The 21,077-nt window shown below is 30.2% G+C and overlaps 3 protein-coding genes and 1 non-coding gene across 4 annotated transcripts; 3 read left to right on the top strand and 1 right to left on the bottom strand.

Moving 5' to 3' along the window:
* The first annotated feature begins 4,328 nt into the window (after positions 1 to 4,328).
* LOC149498194 (iron-sulfur assembly protein IscA-like 1, mitochondrial) lies at positions 4,329 to 6,949 on the top strand. The gene is made up of 3 exons (XM_089717340.1): positions 4,329 to 4,615; positions 5,819 to 5,936; positions 6,621 to 6,949. The coding sequence occupies exons 1-3, from the start codon at positions 4,426 to 4,428 to the stop codon at positions 6,727 to 6,729; spliced, it is 417 nt and encodes a 138-aa protein (XP_089573466.1). The 5' UTR covers positions 4,329 to 4,425; the 3' UTR covers positions 6,730 to 6,949.
* Positions 4,950 to 5,050, top strand: LOC149498195 (small nucleolar RNA U19). Its single transcript, XR_016319860.1, has one exon. It is a non-coding gene; the product is annotated as a small nucleolar RNA U19 (small nucleolar RNA).
* A 5,532-nt stretch (positions 6,950 to 12,481) lies between the features above and the next one.
* On the top strand, positions 12,482 to 14,512 carry LOC105629492 (F-box/RNI-like superfamily protein). The gene is made up of 2 exons (XM_012211101.4): positions 12,482 to 12,688; positions 12,982 to 14,512. The coding sequence occupies exon 2, from the start codon at positions 13,075 to 13,077 to the stop codon at positions 14,332 to 14,334; it is 1,260 nt and encodes a 419-aa protein (XP_012066491.1). The 5' UTR covers positions 12,482 to 12,688; positions 12,982 to 13,074; the 3' UTR covers positions 14,335 to 14,512.
* Positions 14,513 to 14,957: 445 nt separating this feature from the next.
* ABI5 (Basic-leucine zipper (bZIP) transcription factor family protein) lies at positions 14,958 to 18,791 on the bottom strand. Its single transcript, XM_012211100.4, has 6 exons — positions 18,583 to 18,791; positions 15,995 to 17,162; positions 15,847 to 15,918; positions 15,726 to 15,755; positions 15,507 to 15,617; positions 14,958 to 15,339 (listed from the first exon to the last, which is right to left on the bottom strand). Exons 2-5 carry the CDS (start codon positions 17,054 to 17,056, stop codon positions 15,522 to 15,524), a joined length of 1,260 nt encoding a protein of 419 aa, XP_012066490.3. The 5' UTR covers positions 17,057 to 17,162; positions 18,583 to 18,791; the 3' UTR covers positions 14,958 to 15,339; positions 15,507 to 15,521.
* Between the last annotated feature and the right edge of the window lie 2,286 nt (positions 18,792 to 21,077).

Here is a 21,077-nt window from a genome sequence, read left to right as displayed (position 1 = left end):
GCTTACAGAATTATTTTGTCTATGTTAATACACGACTAAATATATGTAAATCCTACAACTGCGGAGTCACTAACTCTTTGGTATACATAGCTTTTTATACACATAATTACATAGTAAAATAATTATGGAACTAAGAAAATTTCTCTATTGCCCTGCGCCGAAGAAACATAGCCTAAATCGGATTAAAGAAAAACTTACTTCCTTTGTGAGTTTTCTAAGGAGAAATAATTATTGCACAACACACGCAGTCACACAAATGTGTAAACATATCAATCTAGTCATCCGACTAGTTATATGCTCACGCAGCCAGTCACACAAATGGCAAATCACCAGCACTCACAATCATTAACATCTTCATGTAATCACATCACGTGGAAATTAGTCAGTGGCGTCACCGAAACCCCGATGAGCCGTCCTTCCACATGGCTCATCCACTCACATGTGCACCAGGGAGTCGATCTCCCATACTGGCCGACCGGTCTAATCCTCACTTGACTAGCCCTCTCATTTTTTTTTTTCCATTCTCTCTCTTTTTTTTTTTTTATACATATATATACCAACAGGAGGCAACTCGGTGGTCTCCATCCAATCTAGATCATCAAGCGCACACAACAGGTGGCCACCCTGCAGGCTGCGATCAAATCTAGACTATCAGGTGCGCAACGACGAGAGGCCATCCTGTGGTTAACGGTAACGGTAACAGTAGGTGCACACGGGGGCACCGATCTCCCATTTACCCGGCTAAGGATCCATATAACGGGAACGGTATATAACGGTAACGGTAATCAGGATCCATATAACGGTAACGGTCTCACAAACCCATGGTGACCCACTTCATCTCAATTCCACACAAACAAAGCATAACATATCACAACACAATTAATCAAGTATTGCAATTAAATGCAAACATATTGATTAGTTAAACATCGTAATGCAATGCACATTTAGACATCCAAAATCAAATGCAAATAAATAAGTAAATAGTGTTAACAATAAACAACAATAATAAAAATAAAATAAATAATAAAAATAAACAATGATAATGAAAATAAATAAATAATTAGAGCACTTTATTTATTATGTATCAAATTATAGAATTTGTCTAAATAAGCTTATTTATTATGTTATTAATTAAAACTGATATAGGTTCTATCGAAATTTCGACAGCATCTCCCCTAAAAGTAGGATTATCTACCTGTTTAAATGTCACAATAACATTATATATATTTATCAATCAATACACACAGTCCATCCGTCGGGCGATCAATCAATTTAAAACCCCATCCTCCTTCCAAAACAACAATGTCAACACTCAACCATTAATTTACAACAATCATGTTCCAATGATAATGACGATCATTATTTACTTCATATAATTATAACTAGCTTCTATAGCTAATTACCAAACAAATGAAAGCTTTAATATATATAATCGAATAAAACTTATATCATTAAGTTAATTTCAATTACTTTCACTTGATAGTTTCGTAGTGTCTAACTATTATAGTACTCTTTATCAAGCTTTCATTTCTTCATTCTTGCTTAAAGATAATAACCACATATTTATACCTTTGTTAAACTTTAGATTAGCCAATACGAACAAATGCTTCTATTAAATTAAAATCTAAAGAATACATCTACTAAGAGATCTAACTTACAACTTAAAATATACCGATTAATTATTCCTAGCAAGAATTAAACCTACTATTTCAAATATTTCAATTTATCTTTCGCGTTTGGATTCATAATAATCATTCTGAATGTTTCGCATTCATAAGTTCAAAATTAAATGTATTTACCTATCGAGGTTCTCTAATAAAAATCATAATAATTTTAACTAGGCCTATTCGGTCACTCCTATTTTCAACATAAAATTAAAACTCCTCTTATCCCAATTCGTGTCAATTTTTTTTTTAGCTAATATCCTTGATTAACTAATGTTAATGCATAATATCCTTAATTGACTAATTTTCTGCAGTCTTATACTTTCTAAGCCTAATTATAAATTCAAATCAAATAATAGTTTGAATATCAATCAATGTCAGATCGCAAATCTAATAATATAGTCATACTCTACGGGTTGAGTGCAAAATTTTGCCTATTTAGCACTTTCCGGTCACCGGAAACATCCACCGTCGCCACAGGCCACGGTGGCCGGACGGCCAGCAGGCCTGAGATCAAACAACAGTATACTGAAAATAAAGAATGCTTCCTGTAAAGTTCGATTTTAAGATCAATATCTACAAAATATGGCAATTAATTACTAAAACCCCAAATTTTATCAATTGACAAAACCTAAATCTTCAATCATCTCAAATGGCTCATTCAAATTCAGTTTGTCCATTAATTATTTATCTAAAGATAACAAGGAGGCATTTTGGACTCACCTTGCTAATGGGGATCGCCGAAAAACGATGAGGTCGCCGGAAATCGAGCAGGAGACGCGATCTGGCGGTGGAGCAGAACTGCGACTTCTACCATCGCTGCGCTCGCCAGAGAGGAGGAGGAGGCTTGAGCATCTGTGGCGGTGACGCGACGGCGAGGTGGCGCTGGTTCTCGTGGTCGGAAAAACGAGAGGAGGAGAGGCAGTGAGGTCGCCGCGCGCCGAAGAAGAAGAAGAGAAAGAAAAAAAGAAAGAAGAAAGGCGGTTTCTAGCAAATTCTAGGCCATTCCGGTTCGATTCAAACTGGTTTGGTCTGTTTCAACGATTTGGCTTGATTTTGCTCAATTTGCAGGTTTTTCACTTGGTTTTCAGGTTATTCGTGTGGTTTTCCAAAAATCAAATTTGATTTCCGGGTCCGGTTCCATTTATTTCGATTGTTTTAGTTAGGTTCCGTAACTTTTTCTCCATTTACTCAATAATAATAATAATAATATTAATAGTAACAATATTTGATTTTTAGGATAATTAATTTATATATATTTATAATGGGTTAAATTACAGGATTTTATATTATTTCTGAAAAATCTTATCTGTTTACGATTCAAAATTTTCGACATTTTATTTGGACTTGGGCCCAACTCGTAAAATTTTGGGCTCAAATTAGAATCGCTTGATCTTACCAACCCATACTATCAAAAATTCAGATTTTTGATTTAATAAAAATTCCAAAGTTTTGAAAATAAAAATTCAGGGTATTTCAAAAACAGAAAAGGAAAAAATGAGAAATTAAATTATGAGAAAAGAAGAGTTCAAAAAAATCATGAGAAAAGAATATCAAAAATTAAAAGGGAACCTATAAATAAAATTTAGTTTTTTTATTTAGAACTCAAAGAAAGGAAAGAAAGAAAATAAATGAAAATCTAACCTGAGAATGATTTAAGATTCAAATTAGTATAGATTAGTATAGAGCTCTTTATGTTCATCTCTTCTCTGCGGCCTGCAAAAAAAAAAGTAAATAAAAAATATTAAATGAGAATAATTGTAGGAGAGAGCAGGAGACGTAGAGATACAAATAAAAATTAAGATTCAATTGAAGGAAAATATATAACTAGATAAAATTAAATTTCAAAAATGTTCGTTATCATCACAAAATATTAATTTTTAAATTTAAAAATATTTTAATGGCCATTGAAATTGTAGAAAGATTTCAAAATATTGATTATTATAAAAAAAATTAATTTATAAATTTAAAAATATTTTGATGACCAATCAAATTTTTAAAAACAAAGAAAAATCATGGTAAAATAAGAAAAAGGTCCAAAAATTTATAAAAAAAAAAAAGAAAGTTGAAAGAAGAGAGTGACATATTGGCATTTTGAAATATTTTTTGCTTCAAAATTATATATATATATATATATATATATATATATATATATAGATTTTTTTTTTTTCACAAATTTACTCTTATCTCTACTATATAGAATAACTATTTTCTACAAATTTTTTAATTTTTTTGAGATTAGAGTAATTAGGGGAATAAAAGGTAATTTAGTCAAATTAAAAATATTTTATTTATAATTTAGATGTTTGAATTACTTCTTTAGGTAAAAATCCCAAGACAATGAATAGAAATAAATGAATGAGATAATTATATTTTATTTGCTATTTTTGAAAATAAATTCAAAATTTTTAATTTTGTACTAATTTTTTAGATGAATTTTTAATGTTACAATTAAAAAATGTTTAAAAACATTTCTTGAAAGTAAGCTATTTAAAATGAAATCTAAATAAGAAAATTAATGAAATAAAATCAAAAAATGCTGTTTTATCGCTTGATTCAAAGAAGTTCCTAGAAAATTATTTTCAGGGAACCATAATTCCTGGCCGAGCACGTCTCTTATATGTCTGTTGTCTGCTGAATTGGAAATGGTCGGCGCACCGCGCACGCCTTTATATTTTTATTAAAATGACGAAATTAGCCTTGTTTCAATAAAACGATAACGAGTTCCAATGAAAATTAAGTTCGGATACTCCGTCTGAAAATGGCCTCGCAATTGCTGGCAAAGGCGGCAGAGAAAATGGCACCGGCCGTGAGGCGTCAGGCTCTAACCTTAACCGACTCGGCGGCTTCTAGAATACGCCATCTATTGCAGCAGCGCCAACGGCCTTACCTCAAGCTCGGCGTCAAGGCTCGTGGCTGCAATGGCTTAACCTACACTCTCAATTATGCAGGCTGGTTTCTACCTTCTCTTCCTATCCTTCCTTTGATCTCTTCCAATTTGATTTAATATTGCATTTCTGAAGAAAAAATTCGTCAATGAAAATTTATTTTTGGTTGGGTGGTGATTTCTTGATCTTTACGTGTTAATCGAGACTCCATTCTTGTTTAATTAAAAGGATTTGGTGGATTAATTAGAAAAATGTTATATGAATGATTCTTAATTGCTCAATTAAATCATATTCTGAAAATAAGAGAATGCTTCTAATTTTATTCTGATTTTTTTTCCTGTTTCTTTGAAGTGATTGGTTGCCTCTTTGAGTGGCCATATGAGTTAATTAAGTATCATATTGGCCTAGTTAGGAGGCAAAGATCAATTGCATCTCAGGCCTTTTGAGGGGACAACCTGATTCTTGATTTAGTTGTCCTCCAAGCAGCCTAGGACATGTTCATAAACATCAATTTCCTGTAAGAACGTTAAGTTTCTCTTGAACCCTTTTGGTTCAAAATTACACGGTGGTTGAAAATGAGAGTGTGTTGCCATGAAGCTGGTTGTTTGATCATTAGTTGGAGGGGGAAAGCGATTGTTCTTGTATTACCTTTGTGGGTTTGTTTTTTTCTTTTCTTTTCGTACTTCTTTCATTGGTTTTGTATCTTAGGAGAAATTGTATGATGTTCAATTAGCTTATGGAGTGAATATAAATATTTGTTTCCTTGCTATAGGGTATTCTGGGAAGCATGTGAACCAAATGCAATAGGCACGTCATGAGAAAGGGGAACTGCATTTAAACCTTATTAGAGAACCCATTAGGTGTTACCCAAGTAACTGCACGTCAAATTTGATGCTTTCTTGTTCATACATAAAAAATTATTTCAGGTTATTGCTTTTTGCTTTTGCTTTCAGTAGCATTGAACAGAAAAGAGTGGTGTCTTTGTTTGTTTCATATGATACATGCCAATATTGAATTGTCAATGCTCACTCTGGGCAACTTTATTTTGCAGCATAAAAAATTGATAATTATGAAGTTTTGACAGGAAAATATATTAATACTAATTATTTTCACAGAAAAAGGTATAAATATGTATAATGTAAAGTGTTGGGATGGAGCTTTTTCTACTTGTTCTCATGCTGCTGTTTGTTAATTCTGGAAACTATTTATTGTAGGTTATCTAGCTGATCCCATTTTTTTTTCTTTTTTGTGCTTCATGTTTAACAGATGAGAAAGGAAAGTTTGATGAATTGGTCGAAGAAAAGGGTGTTAAGATACTGATTGATCCAAAAGCTCTCATGCATGTGATTGGAACGAAGATGGATTTTATTGATGACAAACTGAGGTTTGCTAATCACTATTATTTTCTTCAATTCCTAGGGTTCTTACTTCAAAATTTGGTAGCACCGCATCTGCATGCTTTTATGTGTATATATAATTTCAGTCACTAGCACCATCCAAGCTTCCACCTCTCCTCATCAACTTCATTAATAGTTTCCTTCTTTGATGAACCACTGTCTCTCTGTCACAAGCCCTTCCAGTTCATTAGTGCTGCAATCAATATTTGCGGTTGTACCGTACTTCTGCCTCTTGTGTACATATCTTGACATCTACCATGTTGCTTGCACACCTCACAAATGGAGCACAATCACTGCTGCTAGGTTTCGGTGGTCAATAATTGATATCAGGGAAAGTTAAATGTTTTAGAACTGCATTTTCTACTTTAGTAGTCTTAGTTCACGGTGAATCAAGGGGGAGCACAATCGTTGTCTTATACTGCTTGCTAAATTTCTTAACTGCAAGATGAAGTAAAGTTGGAAGTCGTAACCTCACAGGAGCTCTTTTTGTAACTTGATGTAATTTTTAGACTTCTAGTGCTGAAACTGGGATTTGAATGATCTTGCTCGCAGTGCTTTATGCTGCTTTGGCGTGTGTGTTTTATTTACATAATATTTTAGGTTCCTGCTATAACGCTTTTGCTAGTCATTTTGGTTTCTCTTTTAATTTGTCCCCTGCTTCTCCATGGCAGGTCTGAGTTTATATTTATTAATCCGAATTCTAAAGGCCAATGTGGTTGTGGTGAATCTTTCATGACGGCAGCTAATGCTGGAGCTACTAAACAGGGTAGCAGCAGATGAGATTGAACTGTGATGGATTCTGATCAATCAATGGTTTCATCTGCCGGCAGTGCACTAATGGTATTTTGGCGAAGCAGTTGTACAAGGCATATACATAGCTTTTGCTGCAGATGTTGCTAATTTGGGCTGCAAATTTATACTCTTCTCTAAATAAGAAGCTGATTGTATTCTTAATCACTTGTACATCTGTGGCATAATTACCCATGTTAGCATGATTTTATATCCCTGAAGTTTTGTAATATCAACAAACATCTCTATACTGACAAATGTGTAGAGGAATCTCCATACCTAATCAAGCATATTATGGTTACTTTTTGCTGGCAAATTGATATGATTTGCTGTCTCAGGACAGTTTTTTTAAAGCCTGCAAGTTTTTCTTTTTATTTTTTTTTTTTTTATTTTTTTTATTTTTTTTATTTTTGGCCCCTTTTTCCCAAGAGATTGGAGAAGAGTGCATAACGTGGTGGATATATATTTTCTCTGTTCTTGTGTTGGGAGATCAGAGATGCATGTGGCATTATTAGTAGTAGTTTAAGGCATCTTGTTGACAACCTATTCCAGTTAATCTAGCAGGGGATGAGCAATTCTGTCTCCAATGACCACAAGCTTTAAGGAAGCCAATTCTTATTTCTTTGTAGATCGAAGGCATGCAATATACGGTGTGGCTTTTATAAACAAATTATACTTAAGACTGTAATTACCTGAAACTAATTTTGATTGAATATATAAAAATCATTATAATTCCATCAAAGTCAATTAAAATCTATAAAAAAAATCTCATTAATTCTATAAAACTCTATGTAGAATTCTAGTGGCTGTGGAAATCTTAGAAGTTCTTCAATTCCATTAAACTTAATAATTCTTTTAAAATCTAACACAATCTTAGTCCAATACACCCTCCCAATTTTATTGGTTGAAAAGTGAAGATAATTTAATTTTGATTGGTTATATTAATTTTCAATCTAAATCTAAATTATATTATATACTAAATAAGGTAAATATTAAACATGGTAAGAATATGAAAATTTAATTTGATAAAATATTAAATTATGTAATATATTGAATAAGATATATTACATATAGTAAGAATATGAAAATTTAATTCGATAAAATAAAAAATTATATTGTATATGAAATATGGTATACTTTATATATCGGAAGATATTAAGAATTCTTAAATCAACCTCTTTATTATCTATTATATATAAATGTGCGAATAGGAGAATAATGAGATTTTCTATAGTACTCTCAATCAAATTTTGAATATAATAAAATAACTTTAATTACAGCCAATTAGAAAATTACATTTTATTAATTGATCGAATATATTTACAAAAATTATTTTTAAATAAATATATATAAATAATTAAGTACAATTTTAAGTTTTTCCTTTTTTAAATTTATTTTTAATAAATATATATAATAAGAGACATTTGAGAAATTTTAATATTTTATTTTTTAAATATTTGATTCTATTTTAAATGTTTAATATATTGTTTCACCCTCAATTTTAGATTTTATTGTAATTTCACTCTGATTTGATCTTTATACTAATTTCACCCTGAACTTTGACCTTTTATTATAATTTCACTCCAATTTGACTTTTATATCAATTTTACTCTAAACTTTGACCTTTGTTGCAATATCACCTTAAATTATAACTACAACTTAAATTGTAAATAAAAAATAGTCTTGCTATTAACTTTGGACTTGGATTAACTTAATACATTTATATGAGTGAAGAAGTTTGGATTAATAGTAAGGACAATCTCTATTATTATTTTTAATATTTTCAAATTGTTTCTTTAATTGACAATAAATAATATTTAAAAATTAATTTTTTGATACATGAATGCTTTTTTTTTAAAAAAAAAATAGAATATAATTATATCTTATATTCTAGTTTGATAAAAAAGTATATTAAAATTTCTAATAATTGATAGTAGCTTTGCTTTAGATTTAATAATTATTTTTAAATTTATATTAAAATAAAATGATAATAATAATTATAATCTAATTTTTTTTAAAAATGTTCATTTATCAAATAATTAATTTTTAAATATTACTTATTATTAATATAAGAGAGAATTTAAAAATATTAAAAATAACAATAATAATTGTCCTAACTATTAACCCAAACTCCCTTATTCACATAAATATATTAAGTTAATCTAATCACAAAGACAAGAGTGAATCTATTTTTTATTTACAATTTAAGTCCTAATTATAATTTAGGGTGCTATTGCAATAAAAGGTCAAAGTTCAGGGTGAAATTAGTATAAATGTCAAATTGGAGTGAAATTATAACAAAACTTAAAGTTGAGGGTGAAACAATATATTAAAATTCTAATTTAATTATAATTTAAAATATTTTATTTCGGAGAGGTATACAAAAACAAAAAAATTTATTTTATTAATATTCCTTTTTTTATATTTGTATGATTTGATGGATATATTTTTTAAAAAATAAATTTTCAAATATAATATATATAATATTTTATTTAGAAGAGAGATAAAAAAAGAAACAAATTTATTATTTTATTATAATTTTTTTTATGTTTGTGTGATTTGATTGGGTATATTTTTAAAAAAAATAAATTTTCAAATAAAATATACATAATTAAACCTTTTAAAATTTTTAAATTTTACTTTTAAAAATTTACTTTAAATAAAATGAACATAAATGTGGATGTTAGATTAGCACACAGTTTAAAATTTTAATTTTAAAATATATATCATATTTTATTGATATATTTATATATCTATACATATAGAATTTTTTTTTGTCACGTAGATTCTAAAAAGAGTGTTATTCTTAATAATAATTTTTTATTTTTTTCTTTTTCATTACTAGATAAGTTGTAATATTATCATTTGAAGTTAGTAAGCGAGTTGTGTATTCCTTGCAATAAATAAATGGCCTCTTGATGATTAATTGTTTTTAATTTTCTTAATATCTTTTTCTTTCATATCTTAAATCTGTTTGACTTAAAAGAAAATAGTATTTAGGAAACTGGAAAAGAATTAGAACTATATATTTCTGTTTTGGATCACTTTTTGAAATTTCAAAAATTTATGTGTATATGCATATAATCCTTTTTCTGATACATTGGTAAGTAATCCGTTACTATAGCCAAAATGATTATCATTATTAATTTAGTTTGAGACCACTTTATTATATAAAAATAGAATTAAGTACAAAAGAAATAACATTTCAAGTAGCTTGTACGATAAAGAGTAATACAAATTAACCATTTATATTTATTTTTATCTAAATAAAAGAGTACAAAAAATGAGTATATAACCACTATCAATTCAGTTTGAGACCACTTCATTATATAAAAATATAATTAAGTATAAAATCAGTAGCATTATAAGTAGCTTGTACGATAAAGCATAATAAAGATTAACCACGTGTATTTATTTTAATCTAAATAAAAACTTATATTTTAATATTATATAGATAAAAAAAAAAATTAATAGAGTGAAAAAAATGAATATATAACGAATATAATCAACGTAAAATTCATGTCATAAAAAAAATATCAGTGTGTATAAATAAACTCTTATTAGGTTAAAAGTACTTAACAAATTCGAAAAAGAAAAATTACACCATAATTTGATTTACATATACAAGCTAATTTAATCAATATTGTATAAAGAATTTGACTTCGTTGGAAGTTTCGATTTGATGTAATGAAAAAATCAATTTATTATTAATTAGAACCAAACATTACCATAGATAATAAGAAATATATTTTTTGAAATTTTTACAGTAGTTTAATCTATTATTTTACATTGGCAGTGATTTTTATATTGTAATTTTTATATCAGAATTAGTCATCTACTGTATTACACTTACTATTTTTTAATTTGTATTTTGAAGCATATTTTAATATTGAAAATATGTTCTAAAAAATTATTAAATTATGAATTACTGAGTATTATTTATTTTGATTGAGATATAGTGTGCTAATATATTCAAGATTTCCAATTTCTTTATAAAAGGTTAGATGGTATATTTGAAAATAATGTGCTCCCTCCTTCCTAAAAAAATTATCTCATTTATTTTTCACACATATAATATTTACCCTTCTTTTTCCACGTATACCCCTATATTAATAATTTTTTGATTAATATTTAGAGTTTTTCAATAAAAAATTAATATCTCCGTACATATTTCAATTACTTTATATTTATATTTGCTTAAATATTTAATAATTCTATGTATATTAATTATTGGCACAAATTATATTATAAGGGTATCATAGGAAAGTTAACGAAAAGACCATTTTCAAAAATGAAAATAGGATTGTAATGGAAAGTGAGACTATATTTTTAAAATGAAGAATATTATTCTTTCATTTTATTCATATTTTAGATAATTAAGGAAAAAGAAATTATCTGTTTTTCAAGAATGAAGCCAGAATCTAAATAAAAGGCGCAAACCATATAATATACAGGTCAACGTGCCAAAATGCCGGTAGTGTTTTAAAAATAGTGGAAAATTTGAGGTTGGAGCTTGAGAATGCAAAGCAATTTCTTTTTTTTTTTTTTTCTGAAAGAAATTAATTATTTTTTAGTTAATTTGTGTTGTTATTTTTTTATTTAGTGTCAATCGAATAATAACAAGAAAATATATTTCTCAATATGCTAACATGCCTGCTATTCATGATTTTTCAAATGAAAATTTTATTGTTATATAATTATTTATTTTGTATTTTTTTAAACTAACGCAACAATGAAAATTTAAGAACTCCAAAATATGAAAGATAATACTAATTTCTTATATTTTAGTAGTAATGTAGAAAATTTATGCTATCATATTATTTATGACAAAAAATTAAGTTAATCAAATTTAATTTTTTTATTAAGAAAATATAAATTGGTCGATAAGTATTTTTATTTTCATGAAATTTAATTGTCAAACTATAATAATATTTTTTATTATTATAAATATGTTGCTTCCTTAATGAGTTATTTAATTATTTAATTTTTTATTTTATAAATTTTTTTTCTATTTTTTGAATCCTTTTATATTTTTAGCGATATAAACTGTTTATAATATTATAAATATATATAAATTAAATTACATTTACTTGCAATGAGTAAAAATCAACGAGTCCTCTCGACCACATCTGTGTTCACCAATTTGGTGAATTAAGGGGAGGTTTATCCTCCTGTTGTGTAGCCTGCAGTATTATTTCAGCGCATAAAAGCTTTAAATGAATTAAAAAAAATCAATGAGTATAAACGACATGCAATGCACGTTGGAGAATATTATTAATTATTTAAAAATTATCAATATTATTAGTAACAAATTCTATTTTTTTATCTTTTAAATAAGAATAATAAAGTTAAAAAAATAAAAAAAATGCTACATAACTTATAAGAAAAATTTTACTCTTATTGCTCATTTCACTCCAAAATAACAACATCAGCAAACAGTAAACCAGAATGTCACTAATCATTTTTTGTTACGATGGAATTACTCTCTCTAGAAAATTTTCCAAAACCATTAATTATTTCTAATAAAAAAGAGAAAACTTCTGTTGACTATTTTCAACTATACGCAAGAAACTAGTGTAACAAACAATACATACGTTCTGTTCCCCGCAGGTTGTAACCAGTAGAAAAGCAACTGCCCCCTGGCGGTGACGTGGACTATAACACGTGCGACGCACTTCGCTACACGAGTGGAAAACCATACCATTACCAATATACCACCAAAACATTCATTCATGGACTCCATAGAGAGAGAGAAACGGCCTCTCTGCGCATTGCGGAGTTTGGGCCAATTGCTTGTTCTTTCGATTTCACTCTCGACCCTTATTGGCTCTTGCATTGATTATATCTCTGCTTCTCTTTTTGTCCCCTCTCGTTTTCGCTTATTTTCCGGGCCATGAATCGATCGGATTTTAATTTTTTTCAACGATCATCATCGTCCCACCATTTGTCGGTAAGTCGCCCACAATCTAATCTTTTGTTCCTCTTCTTTCCTAGTTGAACTGAATTGTTTATGTAGCATTTGATGTTCTTGTTATTGGTTATCTGTTGATATTTTACATAATAGTGATATAATGTTTCTATTTAATTTAGATTGTAATTGAAAATGAAGGCATGAAATTGATCTGGGTTGTTGCTGAAACCTTGATTGAAGACTATTATTTATTCAAATGTGTTTTGGCAGATTAGAATCTGAAGAGTATGGTGGATTTTAATTTTTGTCCTTTTTGTGCCCTATAATTGCAGATGGTACCTTTGAAATTTATCTAGATGTCGAATTCTGGATAAGAGTAGAGCTCTTTATTTTCCCTTTGGTGCTTCTTTTCCATCTTGGGGGGTATGGAGCACCTTCCTGTTGAAGTTATAGGGAACATACTATCTAGGCTTAAGGCTGCCCGAGATGTTGTTATTGCATCTACTACTTGCAAGAAATGGCGTGAGGCTTGGCGTACTCACCTCCATACCCTTTCATTCAACTGTAACGACTGGGCTGGCTACCGTGATCTAAACACAAGTGGGTTGGAAATTCTAATTACTCAAACAATTTTCCAAACAACTGGGCTACAGAATTTGTCGATTTTCATGGGTGATACAGATGAGTTCTCGGCTGCTCCTGTGATTGCTTGGCTTATGTATACTAGGGAAACTCTGCGAGAGTTGTATTATAATGTGAGGACTACCCCGAATATTAATATAATTGAGAAATGCGGTAGGCATAAGCTGGAAGTCTTGGCATTAGCGCATAATTCTATATCCGGTGTTGAACCCAGTTATCAGAAATTTCCTTGCTTGAAATCACTTGCATTGAGTTTTGTTAGTATCTCAGCCTTGGATTTGAGTCTTCTGTTGTCTGCTTGTCAAAAAATTGAGACCTTAACTCTTATTAATCCAGATATTGCCATGTCTGATGCACAGGCAACTATGGAACTGGGTAGTTCCTCTTTAAAGGATATCTATGTTGAATCAATTAGTTTGGACAAGTTTATATTGGAAGCTGATAGTCTTGAAAAGTTGCATTTAAAAGATTGCACTCTTGAGCTTTTCGAACTTATTGGTAAAGGGTCTTTGAGGGTTTTGAAGATCGACGATGTTAGTGTCCTCCAACTTGAGATTGGTGAGAGCACATCAAATCTTGAGGTTGTTGATGTAAGAAACTTCACTATAACAGGGCCAAAGTTCTACAATATGATCTCAAGATCATCAAAGTTGACTAGGCTTCGTCTCTGGGGAGTGGTGTTTGATGATGAAGATGAGGTTGTGGATTTGGACACTATGCCGGTTTGCTTTCCTCAGTTAACGTACCTTTCATTAAACTATGATTTAAGAGATGAGGTACTTCATTATGGCTTGCATGGATCCTATCAGTTTAACAATGTCAGTGTGTTAGAATTGGGGTGGTCGGTAATCAATGATTTCTTTACAGACTGGGTGGCAGGGCTTCTAGCTAGGTGCCCTAATTTGAGGAAGTTGGTTATTTATGGACTTGTTTCAGAGGTTAAGACTCATGTCGAGTGCCAGATGCTAGCCAACTTCACATCAGCTATTGTTCGACTCATGAGAAAGTATACGCAGATAGAAGTCCAGTTTGAATATGAATAGAAGTTGCCATTAAGAGATCTGAGAAATTTTTCCTCTGCTATACACACATTAGGAGTTTTAAGCAAATTGTGAACGTACCATTCTTTCTGTGTAAGTGATGAGGTTTTTTTGTTTTCTGCTGTAAAATAGATCTTCTTGAACATCTTTCATCTGCTAGGAATCTTCTATTCTTTTGGTATTCTGTTTTGTTGTGCATACCAAAAACTGAGGGTTGTTCATGAGAAAGAATTGAGAGAACTCATGCCTGTTCATGAACTCAGCTTAGACTCTAGGAAAAAAAAGAAGAGGGTTTTTACAAGCACTCCTGGAAGCTATAGTTAGTTCTTTATCTTCATTAAATGTTTTTAGCGTAGTTCTTAATCTTCTTTATACTGTTCTTACCAATGTTTTGTCAACTTAATCCAATCTCAGTTGGATAATCAGTAGAAATTAGTGCACCATCTCTAAGCAAGTCAAGGATTTGTTTTTCCAATGCACAAGGACACCCCCCCCCCCCCCCCCCCCAAACAAAAAAAAAAAAAGAAGGCTTTAAAATCCTACACATTCTTTTTCTTTTTTCACACACTGTAATATTCATTTTAAAATAAACCTTTGCCAAATAAAATTTGCATCACCAATTCATATATTTTCCAAACAAGATAATATATATATATATATATAAATTTTAAAAGCGTCAGATATCTTTTCTTTTCCCTAGTCTGAATACATTTAGGCACGGCTTTATCGTACTCAAAAGTCTCAAAGTCTGCCAGGCAGATTTGCAAGGGACATTTGCCCAGAAGATGGTAAGACCAACCAAATATACGGAATAACAATAAGAAAATCTAGCTCTTGTAACTATGTCAATGACATAACTGAACTTTATACAACCCATAATTGAGGAGATCATAATTAGTTCAGAGAGAACTTCTCCATCCAAATCCACATCATTCTGCACTCTTGATCCAATCCTTCGATTTCTTTATATCTATTGGATTGCAATTTATGGCTTCTAATCTCAAAATTCTGCATCATACATATAGAACTTATTGAATAAGATGATAAAATATCAAATGTGCCTCAACCACCACAGGAAAAAATCGGTACTAGTATTTTCCAATACCTTTCATGTGCAATAATTCACCTAGTTTATTTGTTCAATGTTCAAAAAAATAAAATGAAACGCAGCTTACCATTGCTTTGCAATATTACAAGGGACAGCTCAAATTCCTTCTCATCATCCTCAGTTTATCTTTAGCCTTTTGGGCTTTTGTCTGAGCTTTCATTCTCAAATCTTCAAGATTCTGCAAATAAGACTCATACATGTGAAAACAGCAGGAAAAGAATTAATGAACACAATAGAATCACATAAATTAACTATTACAATTAGTTAAACTATTACAATTAGTTACCTGCTGTTTCCTTTTCTTCTCAAGCTCTGCCTGTTCAAGTATGTGCTAAGAATATCAATAATTATTACAACAGATTTTGCTTTTAATTTGAAAAGTAATGTTCATGTGCATATTTATGTACCAGAGCATGCCTAAGCTGTTCGTTCTCTTCTTTTAGTTGGTTCAACTCTGCTTCTAGTTCAACTGTGTATGCCTGTTAAAAACACAAAGATACTTTGTTTCAAACAAATCCCAAGTGGTAATTAAGTTGATCACAATTAATTAATAACCTGTTTTCGAGCTCTAGACCTTGCAGCAGACTCTCTATTCTTGATCATCCTCCGTTGCCGCCTCTCAACAACCTTCTCTACTGGTCCATCAATAATTCTCTTCCTTCCTCTTAACCCACCCATGTCTATTCCAAATTGATTTACTGTATTATCAATACTATTATTACTAACCATTGCATCATTTGACACTGGACTCACTTGTCCCACCACTCCCATTGCCTGATTCGGCGAATATCCACCACCACTATTACCCACTCTTCCCCCATAAACTGATCCTGGTGGTGGAGGTGCTGCTGTTTCCACCACAGGCCCAGCATTTTGTTGAATTGTCTGATAACCACCACCACCACCACCAGCAGCAGCCATTCCCAAAACAGGTCTGGAAAGAAAACTTGTAGCCATAGCATTGTTATTATTAGTATTAGTACTTTGATACAACCCAAACTGCTGAGGCTGTGCTGATGGAGCAGCACTCTGTTGTTCTCTTACTACTCCTGCTTTAATAAGAAAATCTTCCAATGTCATCTCTCCAAAAGTCGGCTGCCGCGGAGTAGGTTCATGATTCTGCTGCACATTATTACTACTCGTCGTACCCTGTCTCTGACTCTGACTCTGACTCTGACTCTGACTCTGACTCTGACTCTGATGCTCTCTGTGTATTTCAGACCAAACTTCCTCGACAGTTTTCCTACACAATGGTGCAGGCAAACTAAGGGATCCTTGTCTAGGCAAACTAGGCTGCTTAGATATACCTCTGTCGCTGCCAACATCAATAAACACTTGATTTCCTTTATTATTTATATGATCATTATTACTAGTAGCAGTAGCTTGATTTTCTTCTGCATTCCAAATACTGGTAAGAAACTCATCCATGTTCATGGATCCGAAATTCTTACCACTCTCACAGAGTGTATGCTGGAATTCGTCGAGGGTAAGAGAGTAGATTGAGGATTGCGTGCCGAGAGACGCAAGAGGATGGTTTTTATTAGCCTGTTGGTCGGGTTGCAATGGGGACTCCTCCACCTCGCTTTGAGAGAGTACTTCAGAATCTGTAACAACCATTTTGTTCTTCTTCTTCTTTTTTTTTTTTTTCTGTTTATGGTTTGGATTTATTTCTTTTGGAAGGTTGGAGAGTTGTAAGTAGAAATGGCGTTTCTTTTAAGTAGACCTGTACAAAAATGGTTTAGCAAGAGAAAGAGACAATATGTAAATGGTAGAGAAGTAAACCAGAAAAGAACATTAGGAAGAGAGGAATGAGAGTCCATTCCTTGTATCAGAAAAACAGAGAAAAATGCTTCTTACCGGTGGACTGGTGGGTCCAAAATTAGATGCTTCAAGGACAAAAAAAATAATTCAAATTTAAAATTATTATTTCTCTGTATATGAAAATTGAAGTTGTGACTTCATTTGTTACACTCAACTAATAGATAGCAGTGCGAACCAATTCATAGCAAACACCAATCAATAATTAATGGTAATAGACATGTGACGAATAACAATTTCTAATAAAAATATTGTGAAAACAATAAGTATTGGTCCGAAAATCATTTAGAAAAAAACACTTACCTACACCATACACACAAACCAATTGAACCTTTTTTTTTTTTTTTTTCAAACGACAATCCAATTGAACATATATTTTGATTATATATATAAATTTTTATTTTATGGAACAATAAGGGATAATTTTCTCTTTTGACTATCCATTTTTTCTATAAAACAATAGAAAACCAATCAATCATGCGTTAAATTAAAGTAAATTATATTTTATTAAATATAATCTAAAAATACAATTAATTACATCAAGAATTTAATTACCTTTGACTGAATATAGTATAAAAATACATTTGATTACATCATGAAGGTTACTTATCAATATGATAGAGAGTTATACAACTAAGCAAATTAATTTGTACAGAAAGTTCAAAAAAAAAAAAAAAAAAAATTACTGTAACATGGAAGAAATGAATTCTGAAAATAAAAAAGGACCAATCGAAATCATAAGACAAGTTTGCAAAAACAATCCATCTGTGTATTATATGAACCTACCCTCCATTCCTAAGGTGTTTCATGCTCAATAAATATATAACAATAGAAACAGAGAAAATGGAATTATTATAAATTGAAGGCAAAAGAAGAGTCGACTGCGTCACAAAGAAATATCCAATCCATATTACATGATAAAAAATTAATTTCCCAAATAGGAATATTTCGTACCTTGATAGAAACCAAAAAAAGGAAAAGAATCTTTCTTCTTTTGGTAAACCCATTGGCGGCCTCTGTTTATTAAATATATTAATTTAAACCATCTCTCTCACTCTTTCTCATCTTTCATTTTCAAAACCCATACCCATAGTTTAAATGATTCTCATCTTAGCAGCTAAGTAATATATATTGAATATTTTCAAGACCATCATCCTTTTTCTCTTTTTCTTTATTAACATCAAATCAAACAAGTTTTAGATATAAAGGGAAACCTCAAAATAAGTATTTCAAGATTAATTGTTAATAAATATTTTAATTAAAAGAATTCTCATTAAGAATCTGCAAAATAAGAAAGAGAAAAAAAAAAAAATCAAGAAACTGACCTGAGTCTTGATTAAGTATACCCAAGAAAATTCCAACACAGAAGTGGGTTTTTCTTTCTAACTAGATTGAAAGGCTATTTGTAATTTACACACATATATATATATATGCATAGCCTTGGTCCTTAGTTCTTCATGTATCAAAAAGACATGATAAGAAGAGCCAAGGGAAACTTTTAGCGACGGGAAGAGGAAGAGGAGGAAGAAGAAAAAGTACAGTGGGTGTTCTTTTATTTTCTTCTTTTTCTTGTCAAGTTTTTTGTCGGATGTTACTACTTTTTATATATTGAGGATTGGTTACGGTGTAGTAATTATGGTTCTGAATTTCATTGAGATTTGAGCAGACATTTGTTTTTTAAAAAATGCTGGTTTTGGGCTCAGAAAAGTGGGGCCCAAAGTAGCGTATGAAAGTTTACATTTGGAGTCCGCCCCAAAAAGCAGTGGGCGTGCGGATGTTGACACGTATCTAACATGTGTCTTCTTAAAGCTTGCTTTGAGAATTTCCTATGCACTGAGCCTACACGTGTGGTATATTTTATTTAATTAGTATTTTTTTTTTCAAGAAAACAAAGAAGTTTAGGACCAAATCTTAATGGTGAGGACTGTGAGTTGAAAATTGAAAAACTATTTAATAAATCCGAATAAAGTTTTTTTTTTTTTTCAAAAATTTTCAGCAATAATTTTGGAAGATCCAGAAAAGATTTGAAGCCCACGATTACCCTTTGGCGAGTCCAGCAGTAATCAATAATCCCAAGTCAGTCCATTTTTACCTACAAAGGCCCAAAAATTAAATTATATTGTAAACATCGAGCCTTTTCATACGTGACGTGAAAGAAGTATATAAACTAAGCAAATTGAAAAGAAATGGCTTATTTTCTGTATCTATGATATAAAAAAGTAATTTTTCTACAACCCTAATTCCTCTCTATGCCCCCCTCAGTGCCTGTTTCTTCTTTTTCCTTAATCCTTCTCAACTCTGATTTTAAATAACCCATAACCGATCCAAACTTTGATGGCTCAAAAAGAAAAAAAAAAAAAAAAAAGAAAAGAAATCAAAATCAAAACCACGCTAAATGGAAAACAGAAGTTCAGCAACAATTTTATTCCAAAAAACTCCTCTAGGCTTTCAGTCTCCTATTGAAATGTATTTGAATTTCTTAATTCCAACTTCTTTACAAAGATCGGGATCTGATACAATTGTTAATGATTGTTTTCCCATATGAAAATAGGTACTTGTTAATTGTTAATGTATTTGAAAATAGGTAAGAGTACCTTTTTGTGTTACAAATATTTGAAAATATGTATTTTAAACGAATCGAGCTAAATCGAGCTTTAAGTTGTTCAAATTTGGTTCAAATTTTATTACCTACAAATATTATCAATAATTAAAAACACTATTTAGATTATTTTTTAAAATATTGGTATTATTACGTATAATAATAAATTTATAATATTTATTATATTGTAACTATTACCTATCATATTATTACTATAAGATATAATTATAGTATTATTTAGTAAAATAATAATTATTATATTAGATAATGAAGGATTAAAAATAAATATCTTAAATAATCAAATATGTTTTAAATTTATACAACCAATTAGACAAAAGGATTTAAGTGCTATACAATATATTTCTATATATAAAGAAATAAATTTTATTGCACAAAAACAAAAACATATTAACTATTTGAAACAAGAAATTAATAACATTAGGATTGAAAATCAATTACAACATACTCGTATACTACAGAAAATTAAAGATTTTTAAGAACTTTTAAATAAAAAAATATGTTCAAATATTCTAAATGTCTTTTAGTCTAGAAAACAACATATAGTCGATTTATCTTATATAAAAGATTTTGATGAGAAAAATATTCTAACTAGATATGGAGTAATATAGATGAATAAACAATTACAAGAATATTGTTACAAAGAGAAAAATGATTTATTAGATAAATGATTGATTAGAAAATCTAAGTCCCTTCGGAGCTGTTCAGCTTTCTATGTCTAGAATGCGACAGAAATAGAAAGAGGAGTACCTAGGTTAATTATTAAATATAAATCTGTAAATATAGTATTACAACGGATTATGTATCCTATACAGAATAAAAGAGATTTGTTAAAAATGTTACATATTGTGAATATTTTTTCTAAATTTGATATGAAATTAGGCTTTTGGTAAATACAAATACATGAATCTGATAGGTACAAGACTGATTTTAATATTCCCTTTGGTTACTATGAGTGGAATGTTATGCTATTTAGTTTGAAAAATACCTTTTCCGAATATCAAAATATTATGAATGACGTTTTTAACAATTACCATGAATTTTCAATAGTTTACATCAATGATGTGCTTATTTATTCAAATGATATTGATCAATACTTTTCTTGTAACATCCCTTCCCGGTCCACCCGTAAACCCGAATGAACCGAGTCAAGACGCTACAATCTGGTTGACTCTATGTCCTGTCATGCTGATATCATAATGT

The sequence above is a fragment of the Jatropha curcas genome, chromosome 2 (genome assembly GCF_041381405.1).
Source record: "Jatropha curcas cultivar XTBG-Jc1 chromosome 2, XTBG_Jcur_1.0, whole genome shotgun sequence".
NCBI lineage: Eukaryota > Viridiplantae > Streptophyta > Magnoliopsida > Malpighiales > Euphorbiaceae > Jatropha > Jatropha curcas.
Note: the sequence above shows the minus strand (reverse complement) of the source record. Positions and strands in the feature narration are given on the sequence as shown.

Coding starts and splice junctions, on each gene's coding strand:
- LOC149498194 (XM_089717340.1), top strand. CDS start 4,426: ATGGCCTCGCAATTGCTGGCAAAGGCGGCAGAGAAAATGGCACCGGCC. Junction 4,616..5,818: donor CTACACTCTCAATTATGCAG/GCTGGTTTCTAC, acceptor CATGTTTAACAG/ATGAGAAAGGAAAGTTTGAT. Junction 5,937..6,620: donor TTTATTGATGACAAACTGAG/GTTTGCTAATCA, acceptor TCTCCATGGCAG/GTCTGAGTTTATATTTATTA.
- LOC105629492 (XM_012211101.4), top strand. CDS start 13,075: ATGGAGCACCTTCCTGTTGAAGTTATAGGGAACATACTATCTAGGCTT.
- ABI5 (XM_012211100.4), bottom strand. CDS start 17,056: ATGGTTGTTACAGATTCTGAAGTACTCTCTCAAAGCGAGGTGGAGGAG. Junction 15,919..15,994: donor GGTCTAGAGCTCGAAAACAG/GTTATTAATTAA, acceptor TGTTTTTAACAG/GCATACACAGTTGAACTAGA. Junction 15,756..15,846: donor AACAGCTTAGGCATGCTCTG/GTACATAAATAT, acceptor ATACTTGAACAG/GCAGAGCTTGAGAAGAAAAG.